A 23,304-nucleotide genomic window follows, 5' to 3' on the forward strand; every position below is an offset into this window, starting at 1 on the left:
CTTAAAGCAATACAGAATTTTATGTTGTAGTTATTTATACCCCTAGTTTTGTGTTCTCTGATTGTTACTGTGGTAGTTACTGGATGAAAGAATAGAAGCACATGTATGTGCTAATACTGTATGTTGTTAACATTTTACACATGCATACAATGGGGATTTTTTATAGCTATGTATGTGATAAAAAAGCTTTTACGTTACATCCTCTTTCAGGGAAGAGGCTTGTTCTCAGTTGTGGGTTTGTGGGTTTCTATTGTCAGTTTTCGTTGTTGGTATATAAAGAGAGGAACTGAGTCAAAGCTGTGAAACATGAATTTGGAACTGAAAACAGTGACTTTAAATGCAGTAATTTCCCAAGCAAAGACATTTTAGTCATATTTCAATCAAATTTAGTTCTGATAAGCCAGTGGATATTTTCATTGCTGAATCCTACTTTGATTCTTAGAATAATTTCATTTTCAGATTGCAGGAAAACAGTGATTTTGTTATTAATTTGATCCTATTATTTGAAGTAAAACAAGCAAACAGAAATAATCAGGTTCAAAATTGGCTGATTGTTTTAAATTATTACTTTTTAGCAATTCTTTTTCATTCATCAATGTTTTAGCTGGGCATTAAGGTAATATATCTTGGTAAAATACCTTGTAAGATGCCTTGGTTGCAGTGCTATTTGTACATTTCAGTTTATAGTAGTATAGCAGTATATACCTTAAATGTTACTCTGTCACCATTAGGCAGGATGGCAGAGAGCTGAGCCAGGGAAAAAGATGTGTCTTCTAAATAAAGGTAGTCAGGTGCTTCCTGAAAAGCCAACAGTCAGATAATCATTCAGATAGTTGCCTTCTCCCATGGGCTGGGAGTGCTGAGTTTAACCAACCACATTTGTCCTTGAAACAATGTTGTTTGTGGGTGTCGGTCACTCAGGCTGGAGTCGTTTTGTCCCACGTACGTGGATGACCTGGGCTTGTTGTGTTCCTGCACTGTCCTTCTCCAGCAGCAGGATGCCCTGGGACAGGGACTGGACTGCCTGGATCTTGAAGTGTTATCTTTTTGAGTCTACTGTCGTTTGTCTTAATCATGACTTTCTTCAGACTTGAGCATTGTGTTTACAAGATTATTCCCTTGGGTGAGTGTCTCCAGTATGTTTTCCTGTCAGAAGGAGTACTACATTTTTAGTCTTTGCAGTTTATTTCAGATGTGCTCCCAAATGTACATACCTTGTGTATTTGCACTTCTATACAGGTGCTTTCAAATAGCAATGCTAACTCATTTTTTATTTGTGGGCAGTGACACGGTTAAAGAATGCAAGAAATAAAAAGGTCACTTGGGGCTCAGATCTGTTGCCTAAAAGAGGCATTTCAAATGCCCTGGAACATATTTCACCTGGCCACCAGCTATTAGTCCCTGGGGTATTTGTGTGTGCTTTGTGTCAGTGTGTCAGCTACCCTGTGCCCATCTCAGGCAGCTTTGGATGCACCTGCTTTGACAACCAAATCGAGCTCTTTTAGTCACAGAGAGTTGTCATTTTTGTGTTCTAAAGAGATCCAGCTGTGTTAAGTGATGTGGGAATCTCAGATTCCTGAGTAACTGCAGGTTTTTGGGGGTCATGTGTTTGCATTTTGTTTTGAGCAGCAGAAAGTGAAAGTCACGGTGATGGTGACAAACTTGGACTCTGGCAAGGCGTGCATGTCAACTGTTGCTGTGATTAACGCTGGCTGCTCAGCAGCCCGGGCTCAGGGCTTGTGGAACATGCTGTACTCAAATAATCTGGCTTGGAAATGCCCTCCACTTGCCATTTGCAAGCAAGGACAGACAGAAGACAAACATTTCTTCCCCTAAATATGGAGCTTGTTACAGCTTAGTTGCTTGGCAATCCACTTGACTGTAAAATAAGCAGACTATTAAGCAATGCTACTGGTTTCCTTCCTTCTATGGCTTTGCAGGATGTTCTGTGATCTTTGTGCTGTTACAGCCTTTGCAGCCATCTGTTCAACTGCAGTGGGGATAACCTACTGCTGCCGTGGCTCTGCCTTTGAGAAGAGAAGCTCACTGTGTTTTCAGGTGTTTCTCCTGTTGGTTTTTTCTCTACATGACACTGCATTTCTATTCCCTTTCTTCTTCTAAGCTTACTGTCAACATGTTGCTGCCATCTATAATTACACTTGGCACTGGGAGAAGGAGAGACACCGAGTCCAGCAAGTGCCTCTGCCTTCCCTGTAAATTTTCATGTATTAATATAAAGATACATCTGGAGACCTTCATCATTTATTACCCTTGGACCAGAAAAAAAAATATTCTTTCTCAACCCTCTATTGACTAATTAGTAATTCTAAGTCCTTCCTTGGTGGGGAAAAACTGAACTAGCTCCTGTCAGAAAATACATCCATTTCCCTATCAGATTATATTTTTATAGCATGAATTTAAATTTATTGATCTCCAAAGGTTCTTAGCCTTTAATTTTGTTGTGTGCCCATGGTGCTGGTGCAAAACAGGGTGTTCTAGTTAGAAATTCTTTCGAAAATAATGCTGAACAGAATTTCAAGAAGGTGGCATGATGTGTGAGAAAGGGTAATATATTATTCTAAAGTGTAAGAAAATGTTAGACACTACATAGCTATGCATAAAAACTCTACAATATATATAAAAAGCTAAAAATCTTTAGGCAACAGGGTGACTGGCTTATTTCCAGCCCTGTGGGAATTTTGATTGCAAAATTCTGCACTGTGAGAGAGATCCAGAAAAGGCAGAAATACAGAGAGCAGTAGTCAGTCAAGCAAATTATTATTCTTTAACAGCTATTTCATTAGTAAAGATTCTTGTGAAATATATTAACACCAAATGAAATTAACTGAGCACATGTGCAAAATAAAGAAATTGGCTCTGAAATGAGTGGGTTTTGTCTATGAGGCCTCTCTTTGCCTGGACATAGGGTCTAGATGATGCTTTCTTCTGTTGATTGTATATCAATGTTAACCATAGCCAAAGTGCAAGGGAAAAGGTATCCAAGAACTGTTCATCCTGCTGCAAACACTTACTGATCCCCCTGCACAGCTTACTGTTATGGTGACCACCTTCTGGGGGCAGAATTAGCAACATAGCCTTTACTGGGATGTGAGTTTTTGGAATTGTTAACCCTGCCAGGGGAATGGCAAAGCAGCAGGTTGCTAGGGTGAAACCCTAGTCCTGTTAGCATTCCCTGGCATCAAGATGAGCAGGTGGGTTTCCCCTGTGATTCCAGTCTGAGATCAAACACTGACTCAGTGTTCATCAGTGATTCTCTCTATATAAGTTTTCCCTTCAAAAATGTGAATTTATTGCCCACTGTTTAGCAATGCATTTTGAGATCTACAATGGAAAGGACACTAAAGTGTTAAGCAAAAATTTATTAGAAGAGATAATATCCTGAGATCATTTGTTACACTTGGAAGAAAACGAGTATGTTTTCAACCTGCAAACCTTTCTGAACCAGAAGTCATGTCACTGGCTGCTGTTTCCTCTGAGTCACAGAGCCTTGCTTTTGGACATCAAGTTTTGGTATGTTTCATGTTATGGCTGCAGAGATTTTATGATTGTGATGGCCTGAAGACAGACATGAGATTGAAAAAGAGATTACAGTCACTTCACTAATTCTTTACCAGATGTCATTTTGTCCTTTCAGAGACAGGGATTTGTTTAGATTTTCCTGGATCTGTCTTTTTATTTGAGCAAAATAACATACCAGATATTGAAATACAATGACAAATTGCAAAGGTAAACATTCTTAGAAGGAGGAAAATGAGTATTTAGGCAAAGCCTGGATGATTTTGGTTGGCAAGAGCTGTTGAGTTCTATTAATTTCTTTGTATGCCTGCTTTTAGTCCTGTCTCATGATAGGCAAGCACCAGTCCATGTACTGCAGATATAGGCAACATGCTCTGCGTGCTGTCTTTCCACCAATATTTCATGTTCTATGGTAATATGACAAAAAAACCCAAAACCAACAAGTCAGGAACTGGGATGTTCTGTCCATTCCCTGGAGTCCCAGCTATTCTTGCAATGTGCATATGTGACTGCATTAATAAAGCCTCCTTTATTAGATGTCCAAAAGGTACTCTTCTATTAGTTTTATATTAGAAAACACCATTATTATTCTGCACCACAGCAGCTGCACTTAATCCCACTTTACAAAGTGTCTTCAGACCAGACTAGAAATCTAAAAGTAGAGCATCAGGATGAGCATAAAGGGAGAGCCAGGGTTTTGGGGTGCACTTCTATCCCTTAAACTCTGATTGTGTCAATATGAAAAATGACATAATATTAGGCTATTTTTGCAGGATTAGAAAGAGTTTTAATTTTTGTTTAAGTGCTCTGAGCATTGAGACAAAAGATGCAAGTGCAGAAGACAATGTTTATAAACTTCTTATAAAATCCTCATCAAAATTATTACTATCTTCATTTGTTACAGGCTTTTACAATGCTGTAACTTATAAATTGAAAGTACTATCTGTAATTGAAAGTAGTATCTGCATCAATACCTATATTAGAAGCTTTTTTTCATTTATTGTTGTATGAAAGGCCAGAATATAGCAAGTACATTACTGGAAACTTTCCTCCAGAAGAGATAACAGACAAACAGATTGGGGAAAAAATCCCATCAGTAAGACACCTGTAGTAAGACACCCATCAGTAAGACATCTTTTCCATTTGATATGCCCAACACAGTATTTTCACTGGGAAGAAACATGTCCCTGTTAAGGCCTTATTTTAGGCTGACAATGTCCTTTTACTGTGAAACAAGACAGTAAATTATCCCGTTCTTTGTGGTTCAGAAAAAGAGATGTGAAAATACTGCTCAAGGCCATGAACCCAAAAAACCACTGACTGCTCTCACTGACTGAGTGTCTATATTACTGGGTATGGAGCTGTCCTGAAGCTTTTGCTGTTGGAGCAAACAGCTTTGCACAAGTTCTTGAATTAAATCAAACAATGAAAATCTCACTAAACCCCTCAGTTTAAATAATAGTACAGGCAAATGGCTTGGTGCTACACACTAAGGTTTAACTGCTGAGCTGCTGGTACTCTTAGTTAGAGATGGAAAGCTAAATCCCTGGGCTGGAAATCTGCTCCTTGGAGTCCATCTTAAGCATAGATTATTTGGAAAATTGCCTGGAGAATCTGTGGCTTAGCATCACATGAAAGTGGAGGAGGAGGAAGGAAAACTGAAGAAAAAAAATACAAGCACTGAATTTTGGCTTTTCTAAGATATATTTTAACAAGTACTCTTTTGGCATTAGAAGGTGAGTTATAATTAACCCTACTGTGTCACTCTTTGAATTGTGAGTCAGAAATGAATCTACATGTGGTGCATGATGAGATGAGCTCTGTCTGTGCAGTTGTGTTTGCCCTGAGTGCTGGACACTGACACCTGCAGCTGCATCTCTGGCCCAGGCAGCCCTCCCATGAAAGGTGCTGTGCCCAGGCCAGACAGCCTGTGGTCTGTGACAGAGGAGCAGAGTCACACCTCAAGCCCCTGGCACTTGTACCAAGGCACTTGTACCAAGGCACTTGACCTTGAACTGGTTTTAACCTCTTTCTAAGTTCTTTCTAGAGGAAGGGTGATGTGGCTCTCTGATCCCCTGGCAGTGCAGCCAAGTGGCTGATTCTGTTGGGATGGTGTAGGAATTGGCAGTACCTGGAGGATTTTAACACAAAACCCAGGGAGAGAAGGCAGAAATAAGGCATGTGGATTTTCTAACAGATAGACAGGAGTGAGGGCAAACAGAAGGCAAACTCTGATTTCAGCATCTATGGGGTTTGGGGGCCAGAGCCAGGGGTTTAGTAGCCCATTGCTATGGGACAGAGTTGGATCCCTCTCTACCACTCCTGCTGCTGCTCTGCTGCCCAGACAGCATCCCTCTTGCTAAAGGAGCTCATCCGGGAAGGGCCTGCATTGCCCCTCACCTGGGCTTGGCTGGTGGGGCAACTCCTTCAGTTACTGATTTCAGCTCCTTGGGGGTCCCTTTCAAAGCGAGGTTCAGTAGTACAGAAGCTGCCCTACCTCAGACCAAAAGAAGCAGCTGCTGCTGCATCCCCAGGTTATCCCCATGAATTAGCATCCCTGCAGGAATCCCACTGCCTTCACCCCACCAGGAAATAAAAAATCAATTACAGACTATTCTTGCAATAGAGCCTTGGCAGTGATGGTTTCCTTTTCTTTAAAAGGGTTATTTTCCTTCAAGGTTAAAGGAACTTTTTATTCTTCCTTTAAATAAAATAAATATCTGTATTTCCTGATTATATCCCTTTGTCCTTTAATTCTGTTCATCAACCACTTCTTTGTAGCTTCTTCCCAGCCTTTTTAGCTGAACTACAGAGATATCGGATCTCAGGGAAAGCTTTATGAAATAATTTACTAGGAAATTGTTCTGTGTCAGTGGAAGCTTTGATTAGAGTTTTGCCCATCAGTACTCATTATACATTTGGTTCATCATTGTTTACTATACAATTAGATTTTAGAAGTGGCAACTGCTGCTTAACTCTTCAGAAATGGGTGCTGTTATCTATTCCTGTCAGAAAAGACACAAACAGGTGTTTTGCATTCTGGCTCCTTCTCCTTTTGAGACTCTCTCCAATGCATTGGGATGGGAGGGGAAAGAGGAGGGGATAAATCTACTGTGCTATGTTTGAATGACGTTGCAAATTGAAACTAAATTGAGCTAAATGATAGAATGAATAATTTACAAGTCCAAAAGGAAGGAACTGCAGTGAAGGTAAGGAAGTGGATGCACATAACAGAAGTGGAGGTAAGAAGAGGCTTTTAAACTACTGCAGTGTGGAAGAAAGTAATAATGGCCTTGAGAACTGGACACTGGTGTGCTGGGGAAATTAACTTACAAACTCAGGTGTGCCCTGAAGAGGTGGAGGAGCAAATAACTCAGTGCAAATGACTTTTAACCCATGTGACCATTTCAGGTAATCTGACCTACAGACAGCACTTTGGTCCCACTCATGCTGGCCTCAAGCAAAAGATCTTAATGGGCCCATCTGCTGACAGAGGCTTTGCTTTCCTGGCAGCTCTGTGCAGGGCTCCTGGTGATGAACAACTCTAAAGAAAGGGAGTATTACTGTGGTGAAAAACTTTGTTTGCTCAGAGCAAAACAGAAAGATCAGTAGTGGTCTATTCAGAAATAAAATGATACTTTTCAAGACTGTCAGTAGAGAATCCAGACGTTTCATTTTATTTATCAATTTTGTTTTCCTCTTTTCTGCTTATTCAATCTTATCAGTGAGGATTTGGCAGAAATTGCTTGACTCAATATGAGCTGAGTGTGAAACGGCAGGATAAATACTCTGTTTTCACTTTGCAGCTGAGCTCAAGGCAAGCTGTGCTGCTTGCTACCAGTGCAGTCTGCATGGAAGGAGCTTCTCCAGCCCCTGAGTCCTTGTCCACTTCAGTGGTGTTTTGTACCCACTCCTCAGGAGCTCATTTTCAAACACCCAGGCAGCAGGCTGTGTAACTCAGGAGGATTTGCTTTAATTACTCATTTGAATATCTGTGCTATGTATTTACTTATAATTTTCCCTTAGTGATGCTCAGCTTGCCTAATTTGCCAGAATTTCCCAAAACTTGAGTATGGGAAAAATGTCATGGCCTTCTGAGGCACTTCAGTTCTCCTCATAGATACACATGTAGTCAGCATTTTCTCAGAGCCAAGCAGCATTGATGGCAGATGGGGCAAAGACAGCTTTAGTTTTCTAAACAATGTTCTCTTGCCATTTTTTTCTTGCTTTACCTCAGAGGAACAATCAGACATGTTTCCTTGTTTTTGAAAACCAATAAGAGCAACATACTTAAAATTGCAGCAAAAGCAACTGCAAGTTGTCTGCCCAGCTCTGGTTTGAGACTAACTAATCTCTGAAGGATATACCTGTTTGGTGGTATTAATTTAACTTGGTAAAACTGGCAATATTAAATTAAACTGTGAAAACTCCCACAGGACTAAAAAAAAAACACTGTAGGGAGAAGATAATGATTCTGTGCTATTTAATTAATTATTTAAAAAAGGGAGTGTATTTCATGAGCAACAAACCTAGAGTAGTTTCCTCAGGAGTTTTACTTTCCAGAAAAAGATAGCCACTATTTTGGAGAAGTCTAGAAGCCTATAATATTTCCATTTCAAGAGGTGCATTTTTCCCACAAAGCCGTGTTCATAACTCATAAGGCAAATCTTGCCCCACTGCATGTCAGACAAGTACATTGTTTAATAGAGCTGCAAGATGGTAACATCTCTTGATACCATTTCAAGCTCACAGACCTATGGTTCATCCTTCCTGTGGCTTCTGCTACCAGTGTTGACTCTGAGCTTGGCTTTGCTGACAAGCCTTGGTGTGCTGTTTCCTTCAGGCAGCAAAGCCTTAACAAGCCCAGATGGTTTTCCTTAATTCCCCTAAATGATGATATTTCCTATTTTCAAAGTTTGGGATCTTCCTGCTCAGTGGCAGCTCTTCACCATGGGAAGGATTAATTGCATAATAAGAAAAAGAGCTCTTTCAAGGGACCCATTCTTTAATAGTGCCAATGTTTCTGCAGCTCAAAGAAACCTCTTTGGGGAGCTGTTTTTCTTTTTATAAAGTAACAAAGAAAGAGGGAGATCATAGCTAAATACAGGGAGACTCAAACCCAGCACAGTAGGTTATATGTTGTCTTCATGTTTTCTGCTAAAAATGAGTTTTTCAGTCTGCCAGGCTGTATTAGTTTTTTGTTCTAATCACATTTACGTACACTCTCATGCTCTATTTTATCTCCCAACCCCTTTATATATAGTGAAAAGCAGGCAAGTTTTCTTCACAGGTTTTGGTATGGGTGTAGACTACCATGCTGTCCTGGGACAGACTGCACCTAGAGCAGGTCTGCTGGAAAGTTCTGGATGTAATGCCTTCCTTTGGATACAGTCAGCAATTTCAGAGGGTGACACCACCAAAATCAATCCTTGGAAAAGGCCAAAGCAGTTCACTTTGGGTGCTACATGCCAGTGAAGAGTCCAGTATGGGGAGCAGAAATAAGTGCAAAGATCTCTGCTGCTTTTGCACACAGAAGTTACTTGGGTCTCTTCCCAAAGCACAGTCAGGGATCCAAAGCAGTGCATGGAAAGACTGCAGGCAAGCCAGGCATGAAGCTGGGGGCAGAAGCCAAGATCTATTGCAAGTTCCATGTTGCTCCAGTATTATCTATCCCTAAGCACATCTCTCTAATGGGCACTTCCAGCCAAAAAGTCAGCTGCCCTCTCGGTGGTATTTTGTGCTTTGAATAATAAGCAATAGGGGTTTTGTTGGTCATTTAAATGCTACAGTTCCAAGTCCTTAAACACACTTAGCAGGTTCTGAATCTCTCTGTTTCTCAGCCAAATGGCATTTTGAAAAGCATTAAGTTAAGTAGCCTCTTACAATAATTTTGCATTCCCTCTTTGAGCTTTCTGTACCAGAGCCCACTTTGAATATATTGCTGTATTGATTTTGGTATTCTGCCATTCTCACCATTTTGTTCTGGATTTTTCTGTTGATGCAGTTGCTCACTCAGATGTGTGTTCAGAGGGGAATTGGCTCCACGTGCCCCACGCTTTCCTCCCACTCTCCTTCAGAGGCCAGATAGAAAGTTAGTTCCTGGCCACAGGTAGGGACAACTGGGAGTGGATGGGAGGTCCCCCAGCTGTTGAATCCTTTAGCATTGGCATTCCCCTACCCAAAAAGACCCTAGAAACTTCATATAGAGAAAACATGGAAAGTTTTAGCTTTAGAGACAACTTTCCAGGGCAACCGAAATAGGTCAAATTAATGGACAGCAGCAAAAGCTCCAGTGCAGTGATTTTCGTCATTAAGCACCAGCATCGGAAGATTAGCACAGCCGTGGTCACTAGTCCTAGATACGCTAATGTGACCAGAAGAGGAACAAGCAGATGCAAGAAAACCACAGCATTCTGATGGGCTGTTTTTGCAGCATGGCCTCCTCTGGTCACCGAGTGCAGTGATGAAGTAGCACTCAGTCATGTTTGGAAATCAGCAGAAGCAGTGACCACTAGGTCATGTGCTCAGGTCTTATCAGCCCTAGAGAATGAAAAGCTGGGCTCCTGAGATTTGTCTCACCTCAGTAAGATTGCCCGCCTGACCAGACTTTGAAAGCTACTTCCCAATAGTAGATGTTCAGTCTGAGCCATCATGGCCTGGTTTTTGAGGAACTTGCTCTAGTCAGTGTTGAGGGAGGAACTTGCAAAGAGGATCTTCAGCCTTTACTTGCCTGTCTTGAGACCCAGATCTGCATGATGCAATGGAATGGAAGGGCAGAGTTTCTGACAAGCCGAGCTTCTGGCACACCCTCCCTTTAGCTCAGCATCTTTCTCACAAGCCAGTGTGCAAAAAACTGTGCAAAACCCAAGGCACAGACATAATCACAAAGGGGTTTTTTTAAAGTCGCTTTCTGTAGCATCATTTCTAGAATCCAGCTACAGCTTTGTACGGTGTGACATGCAGAGTATTTCCTGAGAGTTATTTACTAAAATGTGGGGGTGTGCTTTTCAGCTCCTTGATACCTGCCCGGAGAATAGGCAGGTAAACAAGTGTTTACTTCCACACATTCCCAGCTGGATCTAAGTGTGGGAGCTTCCAAATGCAGCTTTGAATTTTCAAATTAGAGGTGATGCAGTATGTGAGTGGGCAAGAACAGGGATGAGAACACAGGTTACACTGAGTTCTGTGCAGGTGTTGCTTCTCACACGAGTTTCACATCTACCAAGGATGCCACATTTGGCTAATTTAGTCCTGCATTTTTCACTTGTCCCTCCATGGTTTTCTTTAGAGGAAAAGAAACCTGACAGTAGCTGCCAGGTAACTCACAGTGCTGGGGTTAGTGTGTGGAGGGGGTGGGGGTGGTGTTTCTGAACAGCCTGACTGCTGCCTCAGGTAGAGTACCAATTTGAGTCCTGCAGGCAAGTCCTGTTCCACCCCTCCTCTGGTCCCTCCTACCTGCATGAGGAGAATCACCTCTGAAAAAATTCAGTGGTTTTAAACAGAAGAATGGAAAATTAAAGAAGACACTTTTGGACAGAATGCTATTTCAGTTATTTTCAGCCAAGTCAGCCACGGTCATGTTTGGAATTAAAGCCATCAAATATTCAATAGGAAAAATAATGGGTGTCTTGCACTGCTTTTTCTTGTGGGATTTCATCAAAGGCTAAACCAAATAATTTCATTATTGTTAATGTTAATGAGTTAGACTAAGTGGCATTTGATTTGTCTTCTCATGAAACAAAGCAAACTTTAAATCTATGGACAGTCCATTTTGTCTCGCAGACACACAGGACTGTGACAGTGTTCACAGGAGTTTTTGGAAGAGGAAAGAGACAAGAATGTTGACTCTATGTCAACTTTATGATATATATATTACATTATAACTAACTAAAAAGAATAGAAGGAAATGTTTCTTCAGAAAGCTGACTAAGAATAGAATAGAATGAATAACAAAGATCTGTAGCTTAGACAGAGAGTCTAAGCTAACTAGTCTGTGGTTGACCGTTAATTGTAAACATTCAAGATGAACCAATCAAAAATCCACCTGATGCATTCCACAGCAGCAGATAACCATTGTTTACACTTTGTTTCTGAAGCTTCAGCTTCTCAGAAGAGAAAAAATCCCAAAAGATTTTTAGTGAAAAGATATCTGCGACACAGGACCTTTAGGGGAAATGGCACTGGAGAGAGACTCACTGCCTATGGGGGACGGGAGGACCACCCCTGCCATAGGATGATATTTTTTAAAAAGTCTAACTTCATGCTGTTTGCCCATTAGTCTGTGTGAGAGTGGTGCTCCCTCAAATTCCACTGCGTCACTTGCTTTGCATTTGGTTGGAAATTCTTAATCTGGAGCTCATTCTACTGCAAATCTTTATTATGCAAAATTCCCCCCTGACGTTTGTCTCCTCATCAGTCAGGTCCTGAATGCAGATTGCAGTTCTGTCTGCAGAGTTACTCAAGACCCTTTTCCATTTTAATAAGTGTTGGATATCCCAAGAGACTGGTAGACAATGGAGATTATACAGTACTTGTCAAACCTGCTGCTGTGCCTTCTTTGAAATACCCCAAAATGGAGGCAAAGAGGTAAAAGTTTTCTACTTGCCTTGTCTTCTTTTTCTTTTGGTACAATTACTGTGTGAGTCATACAGTGTTAAGAATATTTTGAAGGGGAAAGCTGATTATTAGGTGTATAGCAAGAATGAATCATACTTACTGGAAAAATCATTTTCCCCTTATTTTTGTGCCACATTACCCAGGCCATCAGTTACTGGAAAAATATAAATCCCTCCCTGATACAGAAATTTACCATAGGTTGAAGTTTCTTATGGGAGAAAACGGCATGAACACCTTGGTGATTTTATAAGTAGGTGAGATTTCAATGACAGGATAATGATATCAGCTATTATAGATCTCCAGGGAATTGACATGATGCTGCTGGCTCTAGTTATAAATGTTTTCTAGTCACCTCTATTCGAAGAAGCACCTTGCAACTTCTTGTATGTAAAGAGATCAGCATCTTAGAGACTCTCAAAATAGATTTACTATATAGAGTCAGGCTGCCAAGGTTTAGGACAGAAATGTGTGAAATAGAGTATTTCTCCAGAATTTTTTAAAAATATTTTTTTTAAAAAAGGTTTAGTCAATGTACAAATTTCAGCCCAGTTTTCTGAATTTTTTTTCCATTGCTGAGACAATTTTGTTTGTTGCACAAATCATGGGTGCTCCTGTCTTTTTGTATGCCAAGGAATGCAACGCACAAGCAAAGATGGAAAGTGTAGCTGCTCATATCTGTTGTTTTACTGCTCCTATCAAATCCTGCCTGGAACAAAAGGAGGCACAAAAGGAGGCTGCGGGGCAGCTGAGGGTGCTTTGTTCATGTGTCTCTTTTGTCTTAGCAGGGCAGTACCTCTTCTGAGAGAGGTTCCTGGATAATGGGAACCCATGAGATATTTTCTCTTTTGTGGCATGCTGGTGAAAACGCTTTGCATGATTTGTCTCTCTAGAGCAGATTAGCCTTTGTTATCTCTGGCATTGGAATTAATCACTGTGACAAACTTTTAGTTTAGGGTATTCTTTACACAGCTAATGAACCAACATCAAAAAGATTTAATGGTGCAGTTACCTCCCTGAGTGCTGCATGAAAGAAGAGGGCAAAACTCAACCCATTCCATTGAGAGAGCTGTACTGATCTGGTACTTGAAACAAAAGCCCTTAATTTTCTTAAATGACTCTAGATAATTAGGTTTAGTAATTGGCTTTTGTTTTAATACAGCTTTGAAAGGCTAAGCCACATAAATCTGTGTAATACCTCAATAATCAGCAGTTAAGGTAGCAGGTGTGTTTAACTTTGCAAAGAGTGTCAGTCCAAACTGGATAAAGATCTGTCAATTCAGTTATATGGTGTTAACAGGAATCTTGAAATAGAGATTTTTTGAACACTGTGGGGTGCAGAGTGAAAAATAAGGTATTTTGTTATAGCGTTTAAGTACATTTTGGCAATTAAATACATTATTAATGATTTTCGGTAGAATCCAATCGCTGTGCGCCCCAAACTGAAGACGTAAAAGACTTTATAACATCTACCTGATAAACTGTGCAACAGCCATACTCTTGCCCTACTCTTGTTTTCTCTTACAAATGTGTATCCAAGAGAAGGTAGATGGTGATACTCTGCAGTCACGTGAGAGACCTCTTGGGAATCCATCCTCATTTGGCTGTTGCATCACATCGGGATTTCCTTTGATTTGTGTTGGGGAATTCAGTGATACCATGCTGGTATGTGTGTGATTAGAAAAAACCACAACCTAACTGTGAAGGTGCTCTCTCCAGTGTCTGGACTGGTTCTGCCTACAAAGACATCCATCACAAATCTGAGAGCACTTCCTCATGCAGTGCAATACTGAACTAAAAATTTGACAAGGATTCTTGAAACTAAATCTGCAGGGGAGATGTGTATAATGACAGTGTTTCAAATCAATTTACAAGCAAGCTGATTTTAGAAGAATTGCAGCTGAAAGTGTTTCAAGAGAATTTGACTGACAACCAAGCAACAACATGACTTTATACATCCACATCTCTAAAAGTCCAAGTATTAATATCTGTACTTAACATGTCATTGCTCATCCTTGATGCCTCATTCTTATTTGACCCAGTCTTCCCTTTCCACTTGTACATTATTAATATCACTAGTCTGCTTTTAGCATTAGGACACCATGATGGTCATAAAGAAATGCACAGTTCAGTCCCTGGTAGCTGAGGGCTGCAAGGGAAGTGGTTTCTCCCTTGTTTTCTTTAAATGGAAATGCTGTGGGGATTTTGTTGGTTTGGGGGGAGGGGATGGGTGGGTTTTTTTGGAAAGGTTTCTGCTGCCAACTATTAGCAAATCTTGGTGTTCATGCAGCATGCTCTGCAATTAACAGAAGCTGTGTAATTAACTCATGTCGCCATGGCATTGTGAAAGCAAGAGCAAATGTCCCTATCCCTTTGCAGGGTTAAGTATGTGACAGAAAATTTGCATTATAATAGTGACTTGCATTTGGGAAAGTTGATATTTTCTTCATATTTTTACTCTCCCCAAATCCGCAAGGTAGGGAGCTCATGACCTCAGACAAATGGAATATCAAAATACTGTGCTTGGACATAGTGATACTAAGCTGGCTTTAAACTCCAAGACAGAATGTTTTCCTTGGGGTGGGTATAGTTATGGTGCATTTTCAGCCTGTATGTGTAACCTCTCTGTTCCTGAGGCATAGTGTAGCTGTTGACCACAGCAGGACATTCTGGGAAAATATAGCTGGAAATGGGAACCTTTAGTAGCACCTTTTGTTCAGGGTTTAATAGTTTGTGAGAAGAGGCTTTGGGGTGTATTTGGTAGCAAGGAATAACTTCTGAATACCATCCCTTCCCAAATGACCAAAGCTGTGTTTGTTGGCAGTCTTATTTCTCCCAGTGAAAAGGTACTTCTGACATGCAAAGCATCTCTGCTGAAGTAAAAATAGCCTTTGTTTGCATTCATGTTGCCTGTGTAATTTCTTGTGTCTTTTTTTACTTTTGCCATTCTTGCCTCTATCATCTTTTTTCTATGCATGATAATTTTTACTGCCATTCTATTTTCTAATTTTCTTTTAGCTCATCTCTGTATTTTACTTGTCTACCTCTAACCTGGTTTTCTTTTTCCTTTCCCAAGTCACAACAGGGTCTTTAGTGCTTTTTTGTCTCACAGATCTGGTTTCCTTGATGCACCTGTATGCCCTTCTGCCCTCAGCTCTGTGTTGGTTCTTATCTCTCATCAGTTACATTTCCCTGTATACTATTCACAGTGAGGATAAGCGAACTTACTGTAACAGGCTGAATGGCTAATGCACTCTGAAGGATGTAGTGTTTTTGTCTGAGTCCCAAAAGCTCCACAGCCAGCACAGACTAATTCCTGCTAGGAAGTGAGACAATGGTTTTGATCGATCAAATAACTTTTGAAATCATAATATGAATATGGACTTGGTGTTGAAAAGCAAGCCAGCACAGCTCATTGTGTCACTTTGGCCTTCAGATACTTAACATGTTGGCATGTTGGGAAGAATGATTAAATAGAATTTGTTTGCAATCCTCAGGCAGCAATTTTTTTGGGAAAAGATGGACTGAATTTAGTAAGATTTGTTTCAGTTTTCTGTGCTGGATATAATTTGCTTAGTGGTCAATTGAGCCGCAAAGTGGAAAGAATGTTAGTTACCATTTTCAAAACTCTTCATTTTTCAGTTATAAGTAAATGAACCTGAAAGTTTCTGACACATAACTGGTCCTGTGTTTACTACCATCTGCTCTCTCTTCTCTTCGGGTTGTGCTTTGTGGCCGAAAGCCTCTCCCATGATACTCCAGAAGCATGTCCCTACTCCCTTTCCCTTTTTATTGTGTCACTCTATTGAAAGGGAAAACCTGCATTTAAGATGTGGAAACATGGAAGAGAAAGTGTGGTGATCTTCTGTCCAGAAAGTTTTATTTCACTAATTTGAAATATCTGTATGGGCAGAACTTTGATTATGTACAACTATGTAGTTGATCACAGCTGAAGAAAACAGGCGCCTTCTGGAGCACCACCACCTTCTCTCACCTGGGCTCTGATCCAGTGGGAGCTGAGAGCTGCAGACTCCTGGCCATCAGCACAGGCTCCAGGCATCTGAACGTGACTCTCATTCAGCCTTTAGGATGGGACTGGGTGGTTGAACAGAGTGAGTGGCCATCTGGATTTCCTTGTGCACAGATAAGACACCAGCTGTTTGTGCCTGGAATGGCCACATGTTTGTTTACGGGTGAGAAATTTTTTTCAAATTTTTGGAAATTTTTGAAAACGGATTGAGACAAAAGGCCTTAGGATTCTGCATAGCGTCTGCAACAAGTAAATGGAAAATCTCTGCGGCATTCTGAAACTTTTGAATGCTTGCTTCTTCTTTGGTAATTCCTTTAAGAAGTCTGAAGAAGTTAAAAAAATCTTGGTCACTTTCCAGGGAAAATCCTGGTAATTGGTAAAAGTGCTTTTCTTTCAGTGAGACAATACTCCGTGCTAGCTTTAAATCTGATGGGGTTTGTATTTACATTTAGCTGGAGACCATCACAGTAATTCAGCCTGACCCTAGTGTGTTTTCCCCAAAACCAGGCAACATTCTTATGAGGGAGGGGTTGAGAGTTCAGAAAGTTTATGTACAAACAGTTCAGTTAAAGTCAAGAGTTTGTAATGTTTCATACTCAGAGAGGGAAAGTTTATACACTTAGTAAAAGAAGTTTATTGAACTTAATTTTGCCCTCTTTGCTGACACATTGGTAGAAGAGTTCTTCATTGCTGCCACAACTTTGAACTGGGGAGCTTCATTAATCGAAGCAGAGGCCCCTGTGAAACAAGCCAGTCACTGCCTTATCTTCTGTACCATGTTGGAGCAGCAGCCTGAATGGATGGTTGCAGTGAAAAGAAATAAATAAATGCTGTGTCACAGGTCTCCAGTGATAGCTTTCTTAGCTTATTGCCTGTCTAAGGGATTTGGGGCTCTTGGCACTGGTGTTAAAAGAGAGAAAAAGCATCAGTCTGCTTACCAAGCAAATATTATGGAATGCAGAGGAGAAAATACAGCAGAATTTCTTAGTGACTGAAGTATTATAGCCATACTATACCCAGTTATAATTATTTATTTAATTTATATATTATTTATTTATGCATAACATATTTTTTCATTTGACAAGGTTATTGAGATATCTACCATTTTACCTGCATTTTGAGATAACAAAGATTGTCATAAATGATACCATCCTGTCTTTGCTTGATCTGTTGGTGTATATGATTTACATTACATTGCTATTAAATTTTTATTTGGACCTTACTGTACACTTCTATCACCTCACATTCAGAAGTAGGTAATGAGGCTGTCATTTTAGTAGGTCTGCATGTGGGAATAGTTGGTAGTTTGCAGTGCTCCCTCCCCTAGTGACCTTCTAATGTAAATAACATTAGAAGGTTATTATTATTATATTAACTGATGTAGCAGTTAATAGGATACTTTTAGCAGTTCAATCCCAGTATTTTCTATTTTGGTTCCTCACATACTTGAATTCTGAATGCCTCAAGACCTTGAAGAAATTTATAAAGCAATAGTGGTTTCTGTCATCTGGAGTGATACATTTTACATGTCTCATGGATTTTGCTACTTGAAAAATACCTGGATTTCATCTTGTGTTTAGTCCCAGGTTCAGAATGAATCACAAGTATTGGAAATGAATAATATATATAACAGGAATGAAATGGCATCTGCTTTCAAAAACATTTCAGTCATCTCTTTTGATTAGTCTCAACTGGGAATGTTAGATATAAATGTTAGATTTTGCAACTTGTTTGCTGTGAAATGAATAGGATGTAAATTCACCTCTGTGAGCATGCACAGTTAATGATGAAATAGCAGTCCTTCCCTAGGTAGTATACAGAAGGATGAAATTACTTACCAGTGTAACTTAGGCACTTCTGAAAATGTAAATATGCCTTATTCTGGATGTCTCAGGTATTATTAAAATAAAAGCAATAAAGAGAAGGGAAGGTAGAGGGGATGGAGGGCCAGGAGTCTCTCATAAATATGTTTGGCTTTTTTAGATAGAATTTATAGGTCATGCTGATTTTCTTTAAACAGATACAAAACAAGCTGTACTAACACACCTAAAATAGATCATTCACTGTCAAAAGCCTGTGCAAATAATTGGGATTTGACAGTAATTTCAAACAAGTTGCCATTGTATGAACATCAGGCAAGTTTCTTTGTCTAGATACTCATTTCTTGCCCTTTTTAAGTCCTACCAGGTTGCAGACAAGAGATGATGTTGTGATTGAATAGCTGCAACATCTTCCCTTTGTGAACAGAAGTAATTAGGGATGCACTGGAATTCAGAAGAAATTACATACAGTACTACCTTTTGCTGATGCTTCTACCTGGCTTCTTTATTCTGCAGTCATCTGCTATTGACTTCAGCTAACATTTCTCAGAAATCTCTCTGCTCCTCAATCCTGCTGCATCATCAAATTGAAATACAGAAATAAAACACTCATCCAAATTTAGGCAGATGGACAGGTAGCATTATCTAATTGCTCTACTTTACTGCAACAAACTCAGGAGTCCTGATTCCACTGGCAGATGGAGATGTTGGATATAATAGTGATTTCTTCAGTGTCAGAATGCTGATTGTAAAGAAATGCTCCCTTTTGCATAATGATATATATCACAATGCAAAAGTGGATTGATTTTTACTCTTGAGATTAATTATTATGAGAAATAGGCCTTGATGTAGTTTCCACTGAAACAATGACTGAATTCTCATTGACTTCAGAATAAAAATAGTTGGACCACACATGCTTAGTTTTACTGTTTTGGAAATATGTTTCTTATTAGAAAGTATTTCCTTTTGTTAATAATATTTATGGAGACAAAGGAACTGAGAGAGTAGCTAATAATTGGCTAAAGGTGATACTTTTCATAATGAAGTAGAAGATTCTTATATTTAATATTAGATTGGGAAAAAGAATGGCCAAAGGATTAGAGAGATACAGTCCAGATAAGCAGCTCTGGTCATTGAGTGCATGTGTATCATATCTACTGAGTTATTTCAGTTATCTGAGATTCTGGCCCATAAAATCTAAAAGCACCCAGCATCATATCTGTTTACCTTGCCAGTTCCTGTGACTAAGCTGTAAAAGTGAAGAATTGCAGCAGCTTATAGTAAGGAGGATAAGGGAGTACCAGTATATGTGCAGGCAAAGAAGAAAGCAGTAATGCTTGTGGAAATTACAGATAAATAAGATCCAATCTCCATTCACATGTGAGAGTTTCTCTGTAAACCAGTATACATTGCTTGTAAAAGAGTGCTGACAGAGGAAAGCTAATAGCATTTCCTATGAGCCTTATTCAGTCTACACCACTTATGAGCTCCATACAGCTAATTTGTTGAGAGGGCTCTTCCAAGTGGGGATCTGTTTCCCAAAACAGTTTTTATGGATGTGAGTCAGTTATAATATTTAAAGCAAATAGACTATATTCTTATTCAATGGATATGCTCATGTGGAATCTTCACAGTAGACTTAGATGGCTCACAACTTAGGAAATCAAATTTACTTCCAGGGTAATTGGAAATTTTAATAGAAAAAATTCCAGCATTCCATAAGCTGTGAAGCTGTAGTGGTGGGAGCGTGGAAGAGAAAGCTCCCCTGTAAAGTCTCTTGCTGCCTGGCTTTTCATGTTATGGTGGCACTGCAGTAGCATTATGGTACAAGGTAGAACACAGGCATCCAAATCCCATCACAGCATATTCTCTCTCAGGCATATCCTGACCTAAGCAAAGAAAGTCGTTTCACTGGCAGTCTGAAATTTCCCCAGTGACATAGTTTGAGTATGTCTCTGGCTTACATTTGCATTCCAACATGAGGAATGTTTCTTCTAAAAGACTGGGGGTAGTTGGTGAAGCCAAACCTATTTCAGTCTCTCCATTCCTCTTCCTACTCTTAGTAGGGGCTGTGGCCGAAGAAAGCAGGGACTGCTATTTCAAAGTCTGCTTTTATTAGACAGGAACAGGGAGGAGAGGAGGGGAGAGGAGAGGAGAGGAGAGGAGAGGAGAGGAGAGGAGAGGAGAGGAGAGGAGAGGAGAGGAGAGGAGAGGAGAGGAGAGGAGAGGAGAGGAGAGGAGAGGAGAGGAGAGGAGAGGAGAGGAGAGGAGAGGAGAGGAGAGGAGAGGAGAGGAGAGGAGAGGAGAGGAGAGGAGAGGAGAGGAGAGGAGAGGAGAGGAGAGGAGAGGAGAGGAGAGGAGAGGAGAGGAGAGGAGAGGAGAGGAGAGGAGAAAGGTTTAAAACAGTGTAGCTGTTTAGAGCACATCCTCTAAACTGCACACAGCAGTTTAGAGGATGTGATGCTGATTTACACTAGCTGAGAATCTGGCGTTCAGTGCATTTGGGAAAGAAAATGTACAATGGCAATAAAACCCACCAGATTTATTCTTTACTATATCAGCTTGGTGTTTTAATGCCACTCCAGTGGACTAGGAAAGGACAGTTCCATTTTAACATTTTACAGCTTCTTCAAGAAAAATAAACAACACAGAAAATAAGCAGCCAAAACTCAAACAAAGCAGCTGAATTGCAGGGCTTTAATTTCTCTTAGTGATGCATTTCTGGAAAACGTTTTTTTTTACTGGTCATGGAAATTGAATCATATATTTGATGGTTTGTATTCTGCTTTTGTTGTCTCCTCTTCATTTTTCTGGCTTCATATTAATTAATTTCTGCTAGTGTATTGGAATATGTGTTATTTCTGAAGAGAACAGAATGAATTGAGGGCCTCACACCTACATATCCAGGTCTTTTATCAATGTTTTTTAATGACTAGTACTCTGCTACAAGCCTTCTAAATTTAAAATTGTCAGTTCCCTTCCCAGTCCTGGATACATGTACATATACAAATATATATATACGTCTGTATATACATAAATGTATATATATGAGAAATTCTTTGGCACTGGTTAAGGATGAGACCAGTAGGGTTGTTTACAGAAGGCATTCTAACCCTTTATGGGTTTAATAAGGAATGTTTTCATTTATAGAAGATGGAAGTGATGGAAAGTTGTGTTTTCTTTAAACATCTAGAATTTAGTAGAACTCCAGTTCTCTCTAGTAGCTTCTGTACAGTCATCAAAAAAATAGGATATTTTATTCTCTTAAGGCCAGCCTTAGGCATTTTCTGTGTGGGATGAGCATGACTACTTGTTGATTTTCTCAGCAGCTTTCAAGATGGGATAGGAGTAGAAAAACCCTTTGGATTTCCAGAAACCCATACAGATGGAATTGCTCATCTGACTTTTGCCCTAGATTTCAGATAATTTGGACAACTATCATGATTTTCACCCCTTACTAAAAAAGCTAGTTAGGTCTTTTTCTATCACTTACTCACTGTTGTCATACCGAGTAGTTCACCAGCTTTGGAGCAGTAGAACAAATTAGGAAAATGCCACTATTTTCTACTTTGTAAGTGAGGAACCAAGGTACTGAGAAGTAAAAAGCTTAAAAAAGATCTTCATCAAGATCTACAGGATGTGAGACAGTGTCGAATGCAGGACATTGAGATATGCAGGGTTGAACTGCTGAAAATACTGGGATTTTTTACTGCAAATATTGAACTTCCAAGATTTCTAACTGCAATGAATTAGCAAACGCATATTATAAAATGTTTTCCATATATCATGGGGAATCCTAAACTCTGTGTCAGTGGAGCACTGACTGAAATAAGAAAGTCCCAGACATGTGTGCAACTGTTTTCCAATGCCTTGTGATTGACTTTGTTGTGAAAACAAAATTGTGCATGTGGCAGTCTATTGCTCTGCTTTATCACATGTAAGGCAGATGGAACAGGATATTAACTGTTATTTTAACTGTCTTTTTTATCAAAGCTAAGGTAATAATTTACCTGCAGGTGGGAGGAGGAAGCGACACATGGAGGGCATGTCCTACTCTTGTACTCATGGTTTCCTCTCTTTTCTTTTGCAGTGAGTATGTTCTTGAACACATTAACCCCCAAGTTCTATGTTGCCCTGACAGGCACATCCTCATTAATCTCAGGACTTATTTTGGTAAGTACTACATCTATTAATATCAGATTAATAATTTTTTTTGAGATCCAGAATTGTATTTCAGGCTTCATGCAGATGAATAGGTATCTTTTTTACTTCTGTAAATTTACAGTTCTGCAGCACATAAAATTTATCTTTATTTGTATGTCTCTTTCTGTGGGAATGAAAACGAAAAAAAAAGTTTTTCAGTGCTGTATCTTTGAAGATAAAAAAAAGTCTTGAAGAATAATGTGACTCACTAACAACCCTACAGTAATTCTTAATGAGTGTTTGCAAATTAAGTGCTTTCCTTGACAAGTACTACTGAAATGAAAAAGGCCAATAAAAGGAAGAGGAGGAAAGGTACCAACTATCTCAGTGTAGCATGGTCCTTTCTGAAAGATACAGCAGGACTTACTAGAGAAACACCAGTTCTGGTGCCAGGATTCCAAGGGATAATTATTTCAGATCTTCACTTCTAGAATCTTTCCCAGTACATAGCTGCCTATTTGCTTAAATGTCTGTATTTTTAAACCATTTAAAAACCCTCCTCCCATATGTAATTCTTGAGGGCTTCTTTATGCAAATTGATGCAGTGGAGTGAATCATAATACCATCACAATGCAGGAGTCCAAAGCAGAGCATTTTCTCTGAATTTTATTAATATCTTCATAGAAACAAATGGAGATTAAAAATACAGGAATTAACATGGTGTGCATATGTGTATGTGGTCTTTTTTTGTTTCCTCAGTGCTGAGAGCTGGCTTACTGCTTACATAAATGAGTATTATAGCATAACACAGAACAGATCAGAATGATCCTCTAGTCCAGTTGCCTGATGACTTCAGGGCTGACAAAAAGTTAAAACATGTTATTGAGGGCATTCTGCAAATACCTCTTAAGCACTGACAGGCTTGGGGCATCCACCACCTCTCAAGGAATCCTGTGTTTGACCACTTTCTCAGTGAAGATATTCTTCCTGATGTTCAGTGTTATCCTCCCATCACAGCTTTGAACCATTCCCATGAGACCTGTCTCTAGATAGCCAGAAGAAGTGATCAGCCCCTCCCTCTCCACTTCCACTCCTCAGGGAATGGTTGCCTTTGTTTTAGTCTTGTTTGTTCAAGTTATGCACTTTTAAAATCTGCTGGAT

General features: G+C 39.8%; 1 protein-coding gene across 3 annotated transcripts in view; it reads left to right on the forward strand.

Moving 5' to 3' along the window:
- ST7 (suppression of tumorigenicity 7) overlaps positions 1-23,304 on the forward strand; it is a 136,408-nt gene that overhangs the window by 55,346 nt on the left and 57,758 nt on the right. For 2 of the 3 annotated variants that reach the window (XM_005481966.4, XM_005481967.4), the window contains exon 2: positions 22,091-22,173. In XM_005481966.4, coding sequence (XP_005482023.1) covers positions 22,091-22,173 — 83 coding nt within the window. Of the gene's footprint in view, positions 1-623; positions 1,124-22,090; positions 22,174-23,304 lie in introns of those variants that run through there. The other variant, XM_074539940.1, reaches the window with a different exon arrangement.

This window comes from Zonotrichia albicollis, chromosome 4, assembly GCF_047830755.1.
Source record: "Zonotrichia albicollis isolate bZonAlb1 chromosome 4, bZonAlb1.hap1, whole genome shotgun sequence".
Lineage (NCBI taxonomy): Eukaryota > Metazoa > Chordata > Aves > Passeriformes > Passerellidae > Zonotrichia > Zonotrichia albicollis.